General features: G+C 40.8%; 1 protein-coding gene across 1 annotated transcript; it reads left to right on the top strand.

Annotated features, from left to right (window-relative positions):
* Positions 1–1,390: 1,390 nt before the first annotated feature.
* LOC133905516 (iron-sulfur assembly protein IscA-like 1, mitochondrial) lies at positions 1,391–4,411 on the top strand. Its single transcript, XM_062347325.1, has 4 exons — positions 1,391–1,556; positions 2,193–2,421; positions 3,831–3,948; positions 4,020–4,411. The coding sequence occupies exons 2-4, from the start codon at positions 2,232–2,234 to the stop codon at positions 4,108–4,110; spliced, it is 399 nt and encodes a 132-aa protein (XP_062203309.1). The 5' UTR covers positions 1,391–1,556; positions 2,193–2,231; the 3' UTR covers positions 4,111–4,411.
* Positions 4,412–17,567: the final 13,156 nt, after the last annotated feature.

The following is a 17,567-nucleotide window of genomic DNA, read 5'->3' as shown; positions in this document are numbered from 1 at the left end:
GAAAAGTAGAAGAAGGCTCCTACCTGACACGCCAATTGTCGAATATTAGTTCCTAACAATATGTTCATAATTGACTAGGTTACCTTCGAGATCAGGTATTGAACACGAAGCGAGACACACGATGTAAACAGGTTTGGGCTCCTCAGTTGGAGTAATACCTTATGTCATGTATGGATGGTGTTGTATATGTATTCTCTCGAGTACAAGTAATATGTCTAGACTTATTACAGGGAGTAGATCAGATCTAAGCTAAACTAAGGATGATGTCATCGAGTATCTCCTATGGTTTTGGTGCTTGTATCGAGTTGTAGATGCGTGAGTTTCCTTAGTTCTCCTCTCCGGGGGTCTAGGTCTTCGCTTTATATATGGCTGATATGCCACCTCCTATCCAGTCGTAGGTCTTCGCTTTATATATGGCTGATATGCCACCTCCTATCCAATCGTAGTCGATAGTGAGTCCTTCATTTTGTCTACCAAGATAAAGTAGATAAATCCGACTTGGATACCAGTCATTCTTGAGTTGAGCAACCAATCGAGACCTTCCTAGTATACGCATTCTAGATTTTCGGGTGTATCAGGTACCGCAAATTCGATTTCATAATATCTGGAGTTGTTAAACATACGTACAATATACCCTGTCTATATACGATGTACTCCTTATGCGTATATACCTCATAGTTAGATATTCAACAAGTTTATAGTCTTTTGAACTTTTCCCTTAAATTTATATGCCATCTATACATATATCAAATTATAAATTATATCAATTAACGTGTTTGCCTCCATAGGTGGATCCCTCTATATTTTTTGGATATGGAAGAGAAAGAAGAAGAGAAGAAGATGATGAGAATGAGGAAGAAGAAAAAAATAGGAAAATGAGGAAGATGAAAAGATAACTATTACCTCCTCTGATTGCAAATATAGGTCGTTTTAGCCTCCTCAACTATTCTCTAAATATAAGTCATTCTCGAACTTTTATGCACTTTTTTCTCTTTTGTTCCCTTGTTACCCTTGTTTAATAAATGCTACTACTCTCACAAATGAATGAATTATCTTTTCTATTGCAGAATAAATAAAAAGAAACAAGATCATTTGATCTACTTTCTTAATCCTTATGTATAAGTTTAAAATGACCTACATTTATAATAGGAGGAAGTACTTCTCAACTGTAGATCCGTCACTGTTTGCTCCATCTAGGTATCTACAATGAGCATTAGGGAGAAAGCAGCTCGGCCAGCATTTCGGTGTAAGCTCGGGCCAGGCCGAAGTTCGGCCAACCTGACCGGAACTAGGTTGGGCCTTTGTTTTGCAGTTCTTGGGCCTGGCCCAGCCCAGCAACAACGAAATAAAAAACAAAAACTAATTTTCCTCTAGAAAATTCTACAGAAAAATCGTTGGTCCATCGTCGTCTCCAGGCACGGAGCACGCCAGCCACCCCGAAGGAACTCCTCCGTGCTCGTCGTCATCCTCCTCCCCCACGGCCCCACCCCTCCCTTTAGGTGTTGGATTTGGCGCGGTGCTCATCCATCCGGACCTGGCGTTGATTTCTTTCGTCGGTAAGGAATCCCAACTTACCCCGGATGGATTTTCTTTTAAGAGAATTTTGTTTCCTAGTATATTTCAGCTGATGTGAGAAATCAAATCCAAATCTTTTGTTCTCTCCATCGGTTACTATCGGATTCCTTTGCCGCATGGTGGAATGCTGATCTACTCCATACCTCTAGGCTTCTGGTTATCTTATTCAGCACGCTCATATGAGGGCACAGGATTTAGGACCCAAGGCACTGATGCTGTTTATTTCTAAAAAAATGGGAGATCAACTTGTCCATGGCCTTCCGGATTGGCGAAATCGGCGCTTGAGTTGCTAACGTACAGTTCGGTGCAGATTGTATTTCTGCGTTTGTACAAAGGCGATTGTTTGTAGTAAACAGCCTTCTTGGTTTTGTTTGCGTCTTTCAATGGAGCTGATGGTGTACAGCGTGCTAAGAAAATAGGCATAGATGTCAAAAGAAACAAATGCATATCTGAAATGTGACATTCTTAGTATGCCCCCAAATATTTTTAGCTATAGGTGAATGATGCTTCTAGATTTTCTTTTTTTGCCTTATGGTTATTGACATAATGGTATTAATCCCTCATTTATCCCTTTGCTTTTAGTTTAAGAAAGTTAATAACATTTGGATTTTCACCAGGTCAGAGGAGCGGTCTAGCCTCCAGCTACATAAAAAGGCATGGCTTCTTCTGTGTTGAAGGCAATGGCTGATAAGGCAGGGCCTACCGTTCGTAAGCAGGCCCTAATGCTAACCGATGCGGCAGCATCTAGAGTGCAGCATCTACTTGGCCTCCGGCAACGTACTTATCTTCATCTTGGTGTGAAGGCGCGTGGTTGCAATGGGTTGTGCTACACATTGAATTATGCTGGTATGCTGTTATGTATGCTGTATAAGATCTTGGTACGAAGAACAGCTCTTGCCATGTTGGTTAAAATTCATGGCAAGACAGATGTGAATGCTATTCTTAGCTTGCCACTCTTTGCTGGTCCAATCTATAGGGTAGGACCGTAGGATTTCCTGTTTGCTTGTATCATAAAAATTGGCCTCGACACAAATTTGTTAACTTGGTGATGTTTGTTGCAAACTTATTATACCATGTAGAAGGACACATAAAAAATCGTGATACTCACAGAATATCAAACTGAGTGCATAAAGTCAATCTAAATGTGGTATTGCCATATATTTGCATTCTGAAGTTCACTTTTCCTGCCATGCATTTATAGGTACAAAATGACTAATTGGATAGAACCTTTAAAGAAGTTAGTTGGCCATCCAGTAGATTGAAAATTTTGGGTTTAACTTCACATGTTTCTCACCTTTTACAAGATTTAGATTTCTAGCATATGGACATGTTCCAGGAAATGCAACAGATTTTGTTGTTCGTTTGGTACGAAACTAGAAATACATGGCATTTACATGTATATTTAAAAGTATTTTACATCATACATTTTTTTCCTCCTGTATATGATTGTTTACATATCAAACAACTTTACCACTCTAATATAGCCCCAAATGCCAGTCTGTTTCGAATACCTTACCTATTATTGTATTGATAGTAATAGTAAGTTTTGAGCAGCTCTCCAAAATAGTCTGAAATGTTAGTTTGTTTCGAATACCTTACATATTATTGTATTAATAGTAATAGTAAGTTTTGAGCAGCACTCCAAAATAGTCTGAAATGTTAGTTTTTTTTTAATACCTATTCTTGTATAGACAATAGAGTGAGTAACATGTTACTATCTAGATTGAAGTAAACCTTTACTTTCTTTGCAACTTTACTGTTTTACATTTTCACCAAAGAGGATATTCTCTTTTTGGAATAGTGAATATTTGATTGACAGTAGCACAGTATCACCTAATGGTTGTATATATCTGGGCATCGTGGTTCAACAAATCACAAGGAACCAACCAGTTCCAGGTAGAGAAACTGGCTTCACTTCTCTTTTTTGGAACCCTAGCTGTCTCACTCTAAAGCCTCCTTTTTTACAATAACTTATATATTAGAACATGTGTGTTTGTGTCTGATTAGCAACTTCAATTCATGAGCCTTTTAAAGAGAAAAAAACAAATTTGAGAATACAAAAGCAAACCTGACTGGTATTTTTTGCCAAAAAATCAGAAACAGCCCAAAAACAGTTTCCAAACCGTACGGTGGCTTGAACACCAAAACACTGACCTGCAAGTTTGTGCATTGTTATATAGTCTGATATTGATTCAATTCTTTGTCACTTGTTTGTATGATTGTTGATTTCTAATAGCTAGCTGTTCGCTTTTCAGATGAAAAGGGAAAGTTCGATGAGCTTGTGGAGGATAAAGGAGTTAAGATACTAATCGACCCGAAAGCTCTTATGCATGTTATTGGAACCAAAATGGATTTTATTGACGATCCTCTTAGGTATGCTTATGTCTATATTTTGCTGACCTTCAGCATGCATAACATCTTAGTGATGATGCTATGTCTTGCAGGTCAGAATTTGTGTTTATGAACCCTAATTCAAAGGGAGAGTGTGGTTGCGGCGAATCCTTTATGACGTCAACCAAAAAAAGCTCTGGATAATCCAGAAATACGTGATAACACTAACAATTAGCTGATGTGGGCTTTGGTGCCCAAAGGTGGAGGCTACTGCATTTCAGCTCCATTTAGTTGATTTGTGCTCGGTGCAATTGTTGTTGGCATTTCAGCTCCATTTCTACACTGGACCATATTTCGCTCTTGTGTGAGCCATTTGATTGGAAGGCCTGATTGCACTCATTCTGAGGATGCTGAATATTGACAATCTACATTCTTGCTTAGATGAGATCATGGCACATTGTTTTCAGTTGTATACATCTGGGAATGAAAAATGTGCAGTTTCTTATGTGTTTGAAATGGTCTTCTTTCTCTTGTATGCTCATCATAGCCTTTTAATTTCTCAAACTATACATTATATCTAGCTGCTCATGTAAAAAAGAAAATAAGTTTTTGTTGTCGTTTAATGTAATGGAGGCACAAAACTCAAAAACGGAGTGTTAAAATGGTATCTGTCTTGCAGCTTCTCTGCCGGGATCTGCGCTACAAGCCTACAATTACGATACCTTATCTGACCCTGAAAAGATAGGACGGCCTAAACCTGGCTACCTAAGTGTATTGTCCTCATTATTAACAAGCAGCCTTCTACCAGATAAGTTAACGTTAATCTTCGCAAAACAAAAAGCAGGCTAGCTGAAAGGATCAAATAGCTCAAAGGAGGTGAATTGAGTTTTAATTTAAAAGCTACTTCTATCGAATTCTAAAATAAATAGCAACTTTAGTCTAGATTAAATAATATGACTACAAGAAAGCTAGATTGACGTAAAAGATAAGCAAGTAAGAATATAAAGTAAATACGGAATTGAATGCTTGCAAGAAAATAAATGCTCAAAGTAAATAGTAGGAAAGTAAAGAGATGATAAGACGATACCGATTTTTTCCGATGTATCGAGGAGTTGTCATTCTCCTCTGGTTCTCGTTGGAGTATCCACTAAAGGATATAGCTCCTCTTGAGCCACCAAGAATCAAGTCCTCCATCATGATTATCACTTCTCCATCTCCGGATTGACGGGCATCAAATCAAATCCGTAGCTCTTCCCGGAGCTCCTACAAAAACTTCAAAAGCTCAACGAGACACCTCTAATCACCAAAGACCGGCTAGGTATTGCCAACCACCAAGAGTAATAAGTTAATAACTTTATTTGACTAAGATTAAGCCTAGACTATAGCTAGATGCACACTTGCTACTCTCTAAGTATTAATTATGTCCTTAATCTTTAATTAAGAACTATGATATTCACTCAAGTGCTCTCTTTTGCTTCTTGATAACACACACAGTGAATGGGCTCCTCTGGATTGCAAGAGATTCAAGTGAGACCGAGTGAGGGGGTATATATAGGCTAGAGATCCAAATCTAGTCGTGATCCAACCACCCACACTTTCTCTGAACGCCGAATGATCCGGCGTGCACAATCTCACATACATCGAACCATCCAGCGTGTACCTTTTCTGTAAGCTAGCTGATGCCAGCTATCAATAGTCGTTACTATTTTGAAACACTCTGGCAAAGCCTCCTGTACTCACGCCGGACCATCCGGACCGGATGAGAAACCATCTCTGGAAAATTACTCCGACCCTATACTACCCAAGCTCCCCCTAAGTCTATGAACTAAAAAGCTCACTAGTCACTCATCTACCTCTCTCCAAAAGACTCCCCCTATCACCTAGACTCTCTCCCCCTTTGGCATCTAAGCACCAAAAAGAGTACACTCCTAAACATCTAGAGGAGAGGAGGAAGTCGACGCTACTGGAGATGGTCGCACCTCGAACTATGAGCCTGAGTCTGTATCTGAATCCGATAGCTCAATAGTTGCGGGGCCAGCAACTGGGTGAGGAGGTTGAGCTGACTCTGATGGTGCCTCTGAGGCAGTAGCCGGGGTCGAGCTGGTAGTAATAATTGTACCCTGAGTAGCCATCTCTTGAAGTGTTGCATTGAGCTCCTCCAAGGCAGACTGAACGACTGGAGGAGTCTGAACGAATGGCTGCTGAGAAGGCACTATTGACTATGGAGAGTCCTCAAAGCGAAGAGTCATAGGAGTAGACAACGAAGGTAGAACTGGCCTCGTTGTAGTCCCGGCAGGCTGAGAAAATACACCAGTATTGAAAAGAGGTGACAAAGGGAATGCTGATACTGGTGTTCCCAAGAGACCACTGACACTACCCAGGAGAGGACTAGGTGCTGGGGCTGGAGCTCGAGGAGCAACTGGCAGATGTAGGCCTGATGCCTAAAAGAGAGACCCAAGACAACTAGAGATAAATGTGAACATGCGGTCATTGTTCTCTCAATCGGCCTGAAGAGCTACTAAGGTAGCCTGCTGCTGCTGTTGGAGTGACTGCATCATCATGAGTTGATGCTCCTGCTGCCAAAGCATGTCTGCCTGTAGCTTGGCCTACTGCTCTACCTGCTGCTGCTGCATCTACTGAAGAATAAGAATGAAATCAGACGATGGTGTAGCAGGGGGCACGGAGGTCGCTGTCTCAGGTACTGAAGGAACTGTAGAAGTGGAAACAGCCCGAGAAGACCCCCCCCCCAGCCTCAGCATCATGTGATCTAGCGACTCGTGAGAAGAACTCAAGATTTGTAGAATCCGAGTCGCTGTCACTCAAGTGGAAAGCGTGCGGGAGCGCTACCTCGACTGTTGCAAGGGTCTGATCCTCTACTACTGCTCTCTCTCTCTCTCTAACATCAGCTGGCATCCGCTCCTAAGCATGAAAAATCGCACACTAGCCTCTTCGCTTGTCTCAAGGTGTTGTGGGAGCATACACATTATAGTATGTAGGTGACTGCTCGTAGGCCTAGACGAACTAAGGAAATCTGTCCAAATGTGCAATCAAGTGGGATATGAAATGTGCATAAGGCTGCTGTCTAGCCATGGGCATCCCCTCAGCAATCACATCCTCAATCTCACAAAGAATCAAATCAACCACATCAAATATCTGGTGAGTGAGGATGGAGAGTATCAGCCACTGCTACAAATTGGTGATCGCCTCTCCATATCCAATCCTCGGGAGAAGGCTGCATCTCAATGCCATATGTAAAGCCTTTGCCTCAGCAATCAGCATATCTGGCACTCTCGGTGATCCTGGAGCAAAAGGTGGCCTGAAGATTGGTCGGATCTCATCATCTGTCTGGAAGACTCCACCAACGAGAGGACGACGGGGTGGCTGAGCGTGAGGATGAACAATCTCGTGTAACCATTGGGAGCTCGCCTGAAGACCTAACGCCTCTAAAATGTTGTTCCGGTATAGTCTGAAGCTCTCATCTTGGAACATAAACTGAATGAAGTTCCTCTTGGTTGCTATCCAGACTGTGGCATAGAACACTCTCACCCAATCCTCAACATATTGGCTCACTCCAAGCACCAACTCAGCTAGTCCAGGAATAGACTCAAAATGAGCTCCCATATCAACTCCACTAGCTATCAACTCAAGATAATACCAGTTAATCTTCTTGTGCATGCTCAATTGACTTTCCTCTTGAGATAAGAATCATGAAAGCTCTCTTGGAGAATAGTCCAGAACCTGGGGTTGACCCCCTCATCCCTCTACGGGGTAAACCACTCGTCAATTGGCACAAATCTGAGCTTCTTTATCCTAGGGGACTTATAAGAGGTCAAGTCCAATAATTTGATCTCCCCCTCAGGCTGTGGCACCTTTGTCTGCTCTGACTCGGACTCTCCCTGAGGCTCCTGATGAGCTCTCTTCTGGCTCTCCTGGCCAGACAGAATCGATCCCAACCCAGCTGCTTGATGAGTGCGGGTAGACCGACACGGCGGAGTCGTATCTGTGCCTCTGATCTGTAACCCTCGCTGAGAAACTGGAGCATCGGTGGCTGCAATTGCCCGATCCCACTCCTTCTGCTCTTTTGTTTTCTTACTCTTAGGCTACTCGACGGCCTTGCCCTTGTCGCGGCTCCCACAACCCATCTAAAGATCAAAAGATGCAATATGAATGAGCGAGAGCTTCAGGTGTTTGAAATTTGATTGAAATTTGCCCAAAATTGAATCCTAAGCCCTAATTTGAGGAGAATTTAGATGAACATGCTAGGGATTCAAGATTGCAACACTAGTTGAAGTCCAATTGAATAAGATATGACCTTAATTGAAGCAATTTGACTCAATTTTGCTTGAGTTTTGCACGAATTTGAGTGAATTTGAGGAAATTTGAGCTAGGGTTTAGGGAATTTAGAAAACTCACCCTACATGACCTCACCACGAGATAGAGATGATCTGGAGACTTGAGGGGAGCTCCTTTTGCCGGCGGCGAGCTTAGAGGCGGTGGTAGTGAAAACTCGAGCGGCGGCGGCGCTGGTTTTTGCGGGTCGGCGGCGGCTACGCGGCGGCGGTTCTGAGGGAGGGCGAGCAGCGTCTACAGTGGTGGAGTCCCAATAGTGAGCTCTGGTGGAGGAATAGGAGGTGCGGAGTGGGGCGGCGCTGAGGCGGCGAAACAGCAGCGGAGACGAAAACTCGAGCGTCGGGTTTGAAAGAGAAGAGGCCGAGTGGACGAGAGAGATAAGACAGGTGGGTCCCGCCGATATTATGAACACCGGATTGTCCGGTGATGATAGGAATGAGCACCGGACAAAGCACCGTTTCATTTAACATAACCTTTGAAATTTTGCATCTCCGCTGAAATATGAACACCGGATAGTCCGACGTCTGACCATATGCTCACCGGACCATTTTGTCTTAAAAATTCTAATAAGCACATCGGATGGTCCGGTGAAGTGAATTTTGAACCTGCCGAACTATTTCTTTCCACTGAGATTTTTCTGCCTCTGAAATGAACACCGTAAGGTCCGATGAAGCCTACTTGAGGAGCACCGGACATATTTCCAGAGATTTTAGCAAATATCAACAACCAAGCATCGGATGATCTATTGAGATTAACCAAGAGAGCACCAGATCATCTGGTGAGAAGGAAAGATTTCTGCTGAACTAAAATCTCGCGCTGAGTCCAAACTTCATACAATCACACAACGAAAACACATGTTTGGACCAGTTTGAGTGAAATCTCACCCTCTCAAACACTCATTTTCAAATATTTTCCAAAATGCTATCTTATAATAGTTTCAAAATAGGCAATAAAACCAAAGAAAGAGGAGGAAAACTCCAAGGAAATGTTTGAGTCATGTTGCCTAAGAATTCAAAGATTAAGGCTTTAAATTCGTTAAGACATGACTCAATAGGCATTAAGCATTTATATCTTTCTAATCACACTTATAGAGGTATATGTTCACATAGAAAGCGAACAACATTCTCAAAAAGTTATATTCTCCTTTGTGATCTCTACCGTCAATGCACATGCAATGCATAACAAGTGCATGAATTTAAACATGAGTGCAAATGATATGGCATGCGAATGCATAGCATGAATTAAACTAACTTGTCATATTACTTTCCTTCTCAAGCTTCTTCATGGTGAACCTAACAACATGCCTTGAGAGAAACTAGGGAACCACCGTCTCAAGCAAAATATATGTTCACCACTATCTTGAGAAGGTTAGACAAACGCCTATTATGAATGCATCTATATGACAAAGGCATCACATGACATTAGAAGCATCTATAACGTTTAGCTTACTTCGTAACCTACTAAAAGTGGCTTCATCTAGAGGTTTTGTGAACATATCTGTCAATTGATCTTCTGACCTTATACCACTAAGAGATATATCATTTTTAGCCACATGGTCTCTAAGGAAGTGATGGCGAATATCAATGTGCTTTGTGCGAGAGTGTTGAACCGGATTAGTTGCAATTTTTACGGCACTCTCATTGTCACAAAGGAGTGGAACCTTCTCTAGATTAACACCGAAGTCTAACAAGATTTGCTTCATATAAAGGATTTGAGTACAACATACTCCGACGGCTATATATTCGGCTTCCGCGATAGACAAAGCTACGGAATTTTGCTTCTTAGAAGACCAAGAAATAAGGGACCACCCTAGCTAGTGGCACCCACCCAAAGTACTCTTACGATCCACACGGCATCCGGCAAAGTCCGAATCTGAGTAACCCAAGAGTAGAAAAGTAGCACATTTGGAATACCACAAGACTATGCTAGGTGTATGCTTAAAATATTTCAAGATTCTTTAGGATTAGCTTGAAAGCGAGCGCACATGCATACACTAAACATAATACCGGGCTTAGATGCGGTAAGGTAAAGAAGAGACCCAATTATAGAACGGTAAAGCTTTTGGTCAATCGATTTACCTGATTCATCCAAGTCAAGATGTCCATTGGTAGGCATTGGAGTCTTTATTGGCTTCCAATCATCCATCTTGAATTTCTTGAGAATATTCTTCGTGTACTTCTCTTGATGGATGAAAATCTCTTCCTTCAATTGCTTGATTTGAAATCCAAGGAAGTAGTTGAGCTCGCCAATCATTGACATCTCAAACTCTTTTGACATCAAATCCCCGAGTTTCTTGCAAAATTCCTTGTTATTTGAACCAAAGATTATATCATCAACATAAATTTTGACAAAGGAAAAGCTCATTATCGATGATCTTTGTGAACAATGTGGTGTCCACCCTCCCGATCTTGAATCCTTGATTGATTAGGAAGTCGCGAAGGCACTCGTACCAAGCTTTTGGGGCTTGTTTGAGTCCGTAGAGTACCTTGTACAACCTATAGACATAGTTAGGATATCTATGGTTCTCAAAATTGGGTGGTTGTTCAACATGTACAAGTTCATTAATGAAGCCATTTAAGAATACACTCTTCACATCCATTTGATAAATCTTAATGTTATCATGTAAAGCAAATGCAAGAAGGATACGTATAGCTTTTAGTCTTACCACGGGAGCGAACGTTTCACCGAAATCCAAGTCTTCCACTTGTACGAAACCTTGAGCGACTAATCTTGCCTTGTTTCGAACCACCACACTGTTTTATCTTGTTTGTTGCGGAAGACCCATTTTATACCAATGACGTTCTTGTCTTGAGGCCTCTCTTCAAGTATCCAAACTTCATTGCGGGTGAAGTTATTAAATTTATCTTGCATTGCCATCACCTAATCCGGATCCTTGAGGGCTTCTTCTACATGAATGGATTCCACATAAGAAATAAACGAGTAATGCTCACAAAATAAAGCATATTGAGAGTAAGTTCTTACTCCCTTTGATAGACTCCCAATGATCAAATCAATTGGGTGATCCTTTGAGATATGAGTTTGCTTCACTTGTGGCTCTTGTGGTGTGTCTTGCGGTGGTCCAACGTCTTGAGCTTGAGCTTGAGCTTTCTCTTGAGGGATGTGTGTATCATGTATTAGAAGATGTTATTCATCCTTTTCTTCATCTTGATCCACTTGAGGTGCCAAAGAGGTATGTGGAGTGGAAGTAGTAGGCATGTCTTCGTCATCCTCCTCAGGCTTGATATCCCCAATGGCCATCTTCTTTATCACTTCTCTTAAAGGTTCATCACCTATATCATCACAAGCAATACCTTCTCCTTAGGAGCCATTAGATTCATCAAACTCTACATCACATATTTTTTCAACAAAACCGGTGGCATTGTTGAATACTCTATATGCTTTGGAGTTAGAAGCATAACCAACAAGAAATCCAATATCACAATGACGCTCAAACTTCCCTAGGCATTCTCTCTTTTTGAAGATAAAGCACTTACAACCAAACACCCGGAAGTAGGAGATATTGGGTTTCCTCCCAATGAGAAGCTCGTATGGCGTCTTCTTCAATAGTCGGTGGAGATACACTCTATTTGACGCATGGCATGCCGTGTTGATTGCTTCCGTCCAAAACTTCTCCAGCGTACCATACTCATCCAACATAGCTCTTGCAAGTGTAATCGATGTCTTATTCTTCCTCTCCACCACACCATTTTGTTGAGGAGTGTAGGTAGATGAAAACTCATACTTGATGCCTCTTTCTTCACAATACTCTTCAACTTGAGTATTCTTGAACTCCGTCCCGCTGTCGCTTCAGATCTTCACGAATATTGCTTCAAACTCATTTTGAGCCCTCTTTGCGAATTTTTCGAAGATCCCAACGGTCTTGCTCTTGTCATCTAGAAAGAAAGTCCAAGTGTATCTTGTATAATCATCAACAATGACAAAGCAATAGAGATTACCATCAAGACTTCTGTAGGTGGTTGGTCCGAAGAGGTCCATGTGTAGTAGCTCCAAGGATCTTGATGTAGACATCATAGCCTTGTAAGAATGTGAGCTTGCAACTTGCTTTCCCACTTGGCAAGCACTACACAATTTGTCCTTCTCAAAGATTACGTCCTTCAAACTGACCACCATTCTGTTCTTGAATGCCTTCTTGATTTGGCTCATTCCAATATGAGCAAATCATCGATGCCAAAGCCAACCCAAAGATGTTTTGGTTAAGAGGCACGTTGTCAAGCTAGCTTCATTAGATGAAAAATCCACAAGATATATATGTCCATATCTAAAGCCTTTAAAGATTAGATTATTATGCTTCTTTCTAGTAATGACAACATCAACATTACTAAATAAGCATGTGAAGCCTAAATCACATAATTGAGCTACGAAAAGTAAATTGAAACTAAGAGAATCAACTAGAAGTACATTGGAGATAGAGAGATCATTGGAGATTGTCACCTTACCCAAACCTACCACATTTTCTTTTGAGTTATCACCAAAGGTAACTTTATCATGTCTGCCTAGTTCATCTTCTAGAGAGGTGAACAACTTTACATTGCTGGTCATATGTTGTGTACAACTACTATCAAGCACCCAATGCTTTTCACCAGCTTCGTAGTTCACCTACACACATGGGATCGATCTTTTTGTTTAGATACCCAACCAAGTTTGGTACATTTTATGTGAGACACAAGATTTTTGGGCACCCAAATTTGCTTTGGAAACTTACCCTTTGCTTGAGTTCCAATGAACTTAGTCATGATTTTGCCACTCTTAAGCTTATGCAATAGAAAATGATGACCATTAAATGTAGACTTGTATTTCGATGGCAAAGTGGGAAGGAGTTTGGATGGAATAGGACACTCCCTTGTGTGGTGACCGATGACTTCACAATGTTGACAATAGGAGACAACTTCTTTGATGAAGCACTTGTTTATCTCCGGTGACTTGATGACCTTTTCCACCGGGTTGGGGAAGCAACCAATGCCTCTCTTGTTGTAGTACATAGCATTCTTTATGAGGATTTCTATATGATTGTACTCCCCTTTAGTCAACCGAGCTTGCAATCTCATCCCTAAGCTCTTTTTCCCTTGCATGGTTATTCTTTAGAAATGATACATCATCACATGAAGATGATCGAGGTATTTCAAGGAGATCATCACAATATGTAGATGTATTGATCTTAACTACTTTAATGGGAGACAATTCATTTAGAGAAGAATCAATGGCATCATATGCAAGTTCAAGTTCTTGATATTTGTATTTCAAGTCAACATGCTCAAGTTTTAGCTTTTTGTTACTAGCCTCAAGAAACTTGCTAGATGCAACTACTTCATCATTTTTCTTAAGCACATCATTGTATTTAGCAAGCAACTCGTTATGATTAGAATTAAGCATAGCATTGGCATTTTCAATAGACTTGATTTTAGCCTTTTGTTTCTTGATGATAGTAGCATAGTCATTCATGAGCTTAAATAGATCACTCAGAGAAAGACCATCATCATCACCGCTATCATCTTCATCACTACTCACCTTGTTGTTACCTTTTGCCATGAGGCACATAGGTGGTGGAGGTAGGGGTGCATCATCATCATTGGTGGTAGCAAGGCCCGCGAGGTTGTCGCCTTCATCATCGCTTGAGTCATCACTTGAGTTTTTGCCGGAGACCCATTCACCAACAATATAGACCTTGCTTCTTCCTTGAATACTTATCTTGGCTCTTCTTCTTGTGCTTGTCCTCATCTTCATTTGCTTCAATCTTCTTGCCCTTGTTCGTGTTCTTCTTGTTGGGTTGAGGACAATCATATGACATGTGGCCAAGTTCACTACAATTGTAGCATCTCTTCTTGTCTTCTCCACCAAACTTATCAAATTTCTTTGGGCGAAATTTGTTCTTCTTGGGATCATAGTTGTAGCCCTTCTTTTGTAATTTTGATATCATCATTATAGTTCTTCTCATGAGAAGAGCAAGCTCGGTGTCGGATTCATCATCATCATCACTATCTTCTTCATTGCTTTCGCTTGATGATGGGAGCTTCTTCTTCTTCTTCTTCTTGTCAACTATCTTTGCCTTGAGAGTAAGATTTTTTTTGGATGAAGACTCATGATCTCCAAATAAGAACATCTCATGAGCACATATTTTCCCAACGGTGTTGGTGATGGTCATGTCATTGATGTCCCTTTCATAAAGAAGAGAGATGACAATGTTGTATTGCAGCTTTGTAAGCACCATCAAGATTCTACGAATAAAGTCTCCTTGAGACATTTGAGTTAGTTCAAGAGAGTTAATTTCTTCTACAAGCATATTCATGCGAGAATACATATCATTGCATAATTCATTTGGAAGCATCTTGAATTGATTGAGAGCAATCATAAGCACATGATATCTTTCCTCACGAATTTTCCTAGAACCCTCATGAATTTCACAAAGAGCGGTCCAAATCTCATTAGCATATTCCATGCTACGAATTCTAGAGAAAACCTTTTCACTAATTCCCTCAAATATAGCATTCTTAGCCTTAGCATTCCATCTAACTTGTTGGTCAGTAAAAGGGTGATCAAACCCAACGGAAGCGACTAGCCAAACTTCGGGAGAAATAGCCTCAAGATAGCTCGCCATGCGAACTTTCCAATAGGCAAAGTTCTTTCCATCGAACTTTAGCACGCTACTTCCATTCCCCGGGGATATTGCTCTAGGATTTTAAGCCTATAAAGAATATGAGGTTCGAATACCAATTGAAATGATCCAATGGCCCTACAGGGGGTGAATAGGGCACTAATCAAAAACTAAACCATCTACCGATTCTAGAACAAAGAGCAACCTTAACCTAGAAAGGATAAAAGCAACTAGATTACCTAGCAAGCTAGAATGATAAGCACAAATATGCAAGCATATAGAACATAAGTAAAGTGCAGAATTGAAACTTGCATGAAAGAAATGCTAGAAGTAAATTGCGGAATGTAACAAGAGTAAGGAAATAGGACACCAAGTTTTTCCCGAGGTATCGAAGAGTTGGTACTCTCCACTAATCCTCGTTGAAGCATCCACACAAGAATGTCGCTCCCCCTTGAGTCACCAAGACTCAAGTGCTCACTAGTGATTGCCACTTTTACATCTCTGGATTAGCAGGCATCAAACCAAGTACACGAGCTTCCCGGGGCTCCTACAAGACCTCCAAGAGCTCACCGAGAACACCTCCAATCTCCACGACCGGCTAGGTGTTGCCAACCACAAAGACTAACAAGCTAACTGGTTCACTTGATCCCTATCAAGCCTAAACAACAGCTAGATGCACACTCACTACTCTTGAAGCACTAATGGAGTCCTTAATTTTCAATTAAGAACTTGCAAATCACCTCAAGTGCTCTCCCTTTCCTCTAGATGATACACATTGTGTATGAATATTTCTGGGTTGCAAGGGAGACGGATGAAACCAAGTGATGGGGTATATATAGGCTAGAGGTCCAAATCTAACCGTTGCCCAACCACTCACTTTTTCTGTGAACACTGGATGGTCCGGTGCACACGCCTCGATTAACACCGAACAATCCGGTGCTTTTACTTTTTCCACACACTGATTTGACTGTTGTTAGTATCTATTGCAAAATGCTCTGTGTTCTTCAAAATAGCATCACCTGATAGTCCGGTGAGTTATAATCCAAATCCTCTGAAAATACCAAGCTTCTGTTAAATAGTCCGGTGATAACTCTTTTAAGTTACCGGATAGTCTGGTCAGTTCAACTTTAATTTTCTCTGAAAAATAGTCCTTCTGTTAAATAGTCCAGTGTATGCGTCCTCCAGATCACTGGACAATCCGGTGCATTTAACTTCAAATTTCTCTGAAAAATAACTTTTCTGTTAAATGCTCCGGTGGAAAATTCCTTCCATCACCGGACAATCCGATGAGTTCATTTGAAATCTTCACATAGAAGACAAATAGTCCGGTGAGTATAATCCTTCTTACACCGGACAATTCGGTGAGAACAAAATTTCTAGAACTTGTCGAATTCAATCGACTTTGAGTTCTAACTTCTCACACATGGGCTTCTTTGAGGTACCTAGTGCTAGAATTTTGCAAGTGTACATCCAACTATATCTAGACTCAACTATGTCAAGCTACAACACTTAGCCCCTCTTTATAGTACGGTCAAAAGACGAAAAGAGACTTATGTCTATTCTAGGTGTCATTCATCATCTTGTGACACTTAGAACTAGAAGATCCTTACTCTTGACACAAATGTCCTTTGATCGACCAATAGAATTTCATGAGGGACAAAGAAAACCCATTCAATTATTGTGAACTAAAGAATTTTGATTCCCTTCAAAACATACGCATTAGTCACAAGATACGGTTGTCATTAATCATCAAAACACTTACCACTTATTTAGGGGCCTAGATACCACACCTAGAAAGTGGCACCCACCTGAGTACTTTTACGATACACACGATATCCGGTAAAGTCCTAATCCGAGTAACCAAGAGTAAGAAACTAGTGCCTTTAGGATACCACAAGCCTATGCTAGGTGTATGCTTAAGGTATATAAGGATTCTCTTAACCGCACTAAGATGAGACTCCTTAGGATTAGCTTGAAAACAAGCGCACATACATACACTAAACATAATATCAGACCTAGATGCGGTAAGCTAGAGAAATGACCCAATCATAGAACGATAAAACTTTTAGTCAATCAGTTTACCCATTTCATCTAAGTTGAGATGTCCATTTGTAGGCATGGGAGTCTTGATTGGCTTCCTATCATCTATCTTGAATTTCTCGAGAATGTCCTTCGTATACTTTTCTTGCTGGATAAAAGTCCCTTTCTTTAATTGTTTGATTTGAAATTCAAGGAAGTAGTTGAGCTCGTTAATCATCAACATCTCGAACTCTCTACACATCATGTCACCAAATTCCTTGCAAAACTCTTTGTTAGTTGAACCAAATATTACATCATCAACATAAATTTGATATAAGAAAAATTATTGTTGATGATCTTTGTGAACAATGTAATGTCCACCCTCCCCGATCTTGAAACCTTGATTGATGAGGAAGTCACATAGGTGTTCATACCAAGCTCTTGGTTCTTGCTTGAGTCCATAGAGCGCCTTGTTGAACCTATAAACATGATTAGGATATATAAGATCTTCGAAACCGGAGGGTTGTTCAACATAAATGAGTTCATTAATGGTGCCATTCAAAAATACACTCTCCACATCCATTTGGTAAAGCTTAATATTATGATGTGAAGCAAATACAAGAAAAAAACGGATGACTTCGAGCCTTGCCACGGGAGCAAATATTTCACCAAAATTCAATCC

This window comes from Phragmites australis, chromosome 22 (assembly GCF_958298935.1).
Source record: "Phragmites australis chromosome 22, lpPhrAust1.1, whole genome shotgun sequence".
Taxonomy (NCBI): domain Eukaryota; kingdom Viridiplantae; phylum Streptophyta; class Magnoliopsida; order Poales; family Poaceae; genus Phragmites; species Phragmites australis.
Note: the sequence above shows the minus strand (reverse complement) of the source record. Positions and strands in the feature narration are given on the sequence as shown.

What these genes read in the sequence shown, in the direction of transcription:
- LOC133905516 (XM_062347325.1), top strand. Translation starts at nt 2,232, where the DNA reads ATGGCTTCTTCTGTGTTGAAGGCAATGGCTGATAAGGCAGGGCCTACC. An exon ending in CTACACATTGAATTATGCTG is followed by an intron (nt 2,422 to 3,830) that starts GTATGCTGTTAT and finishes TTCGCTTTTCAG; the next exon opens with ATGAAAAGGGAAAGTTCGAT. An exon ending in TTTATTGACGATCCTCTTAG is followed by an intron (nt 3,949 to 4,019) that starts GTATGCTTATGT and finishes TATGTCTTGCAG; the next exon opens with GTCAGAATTTGTGTTTATGA.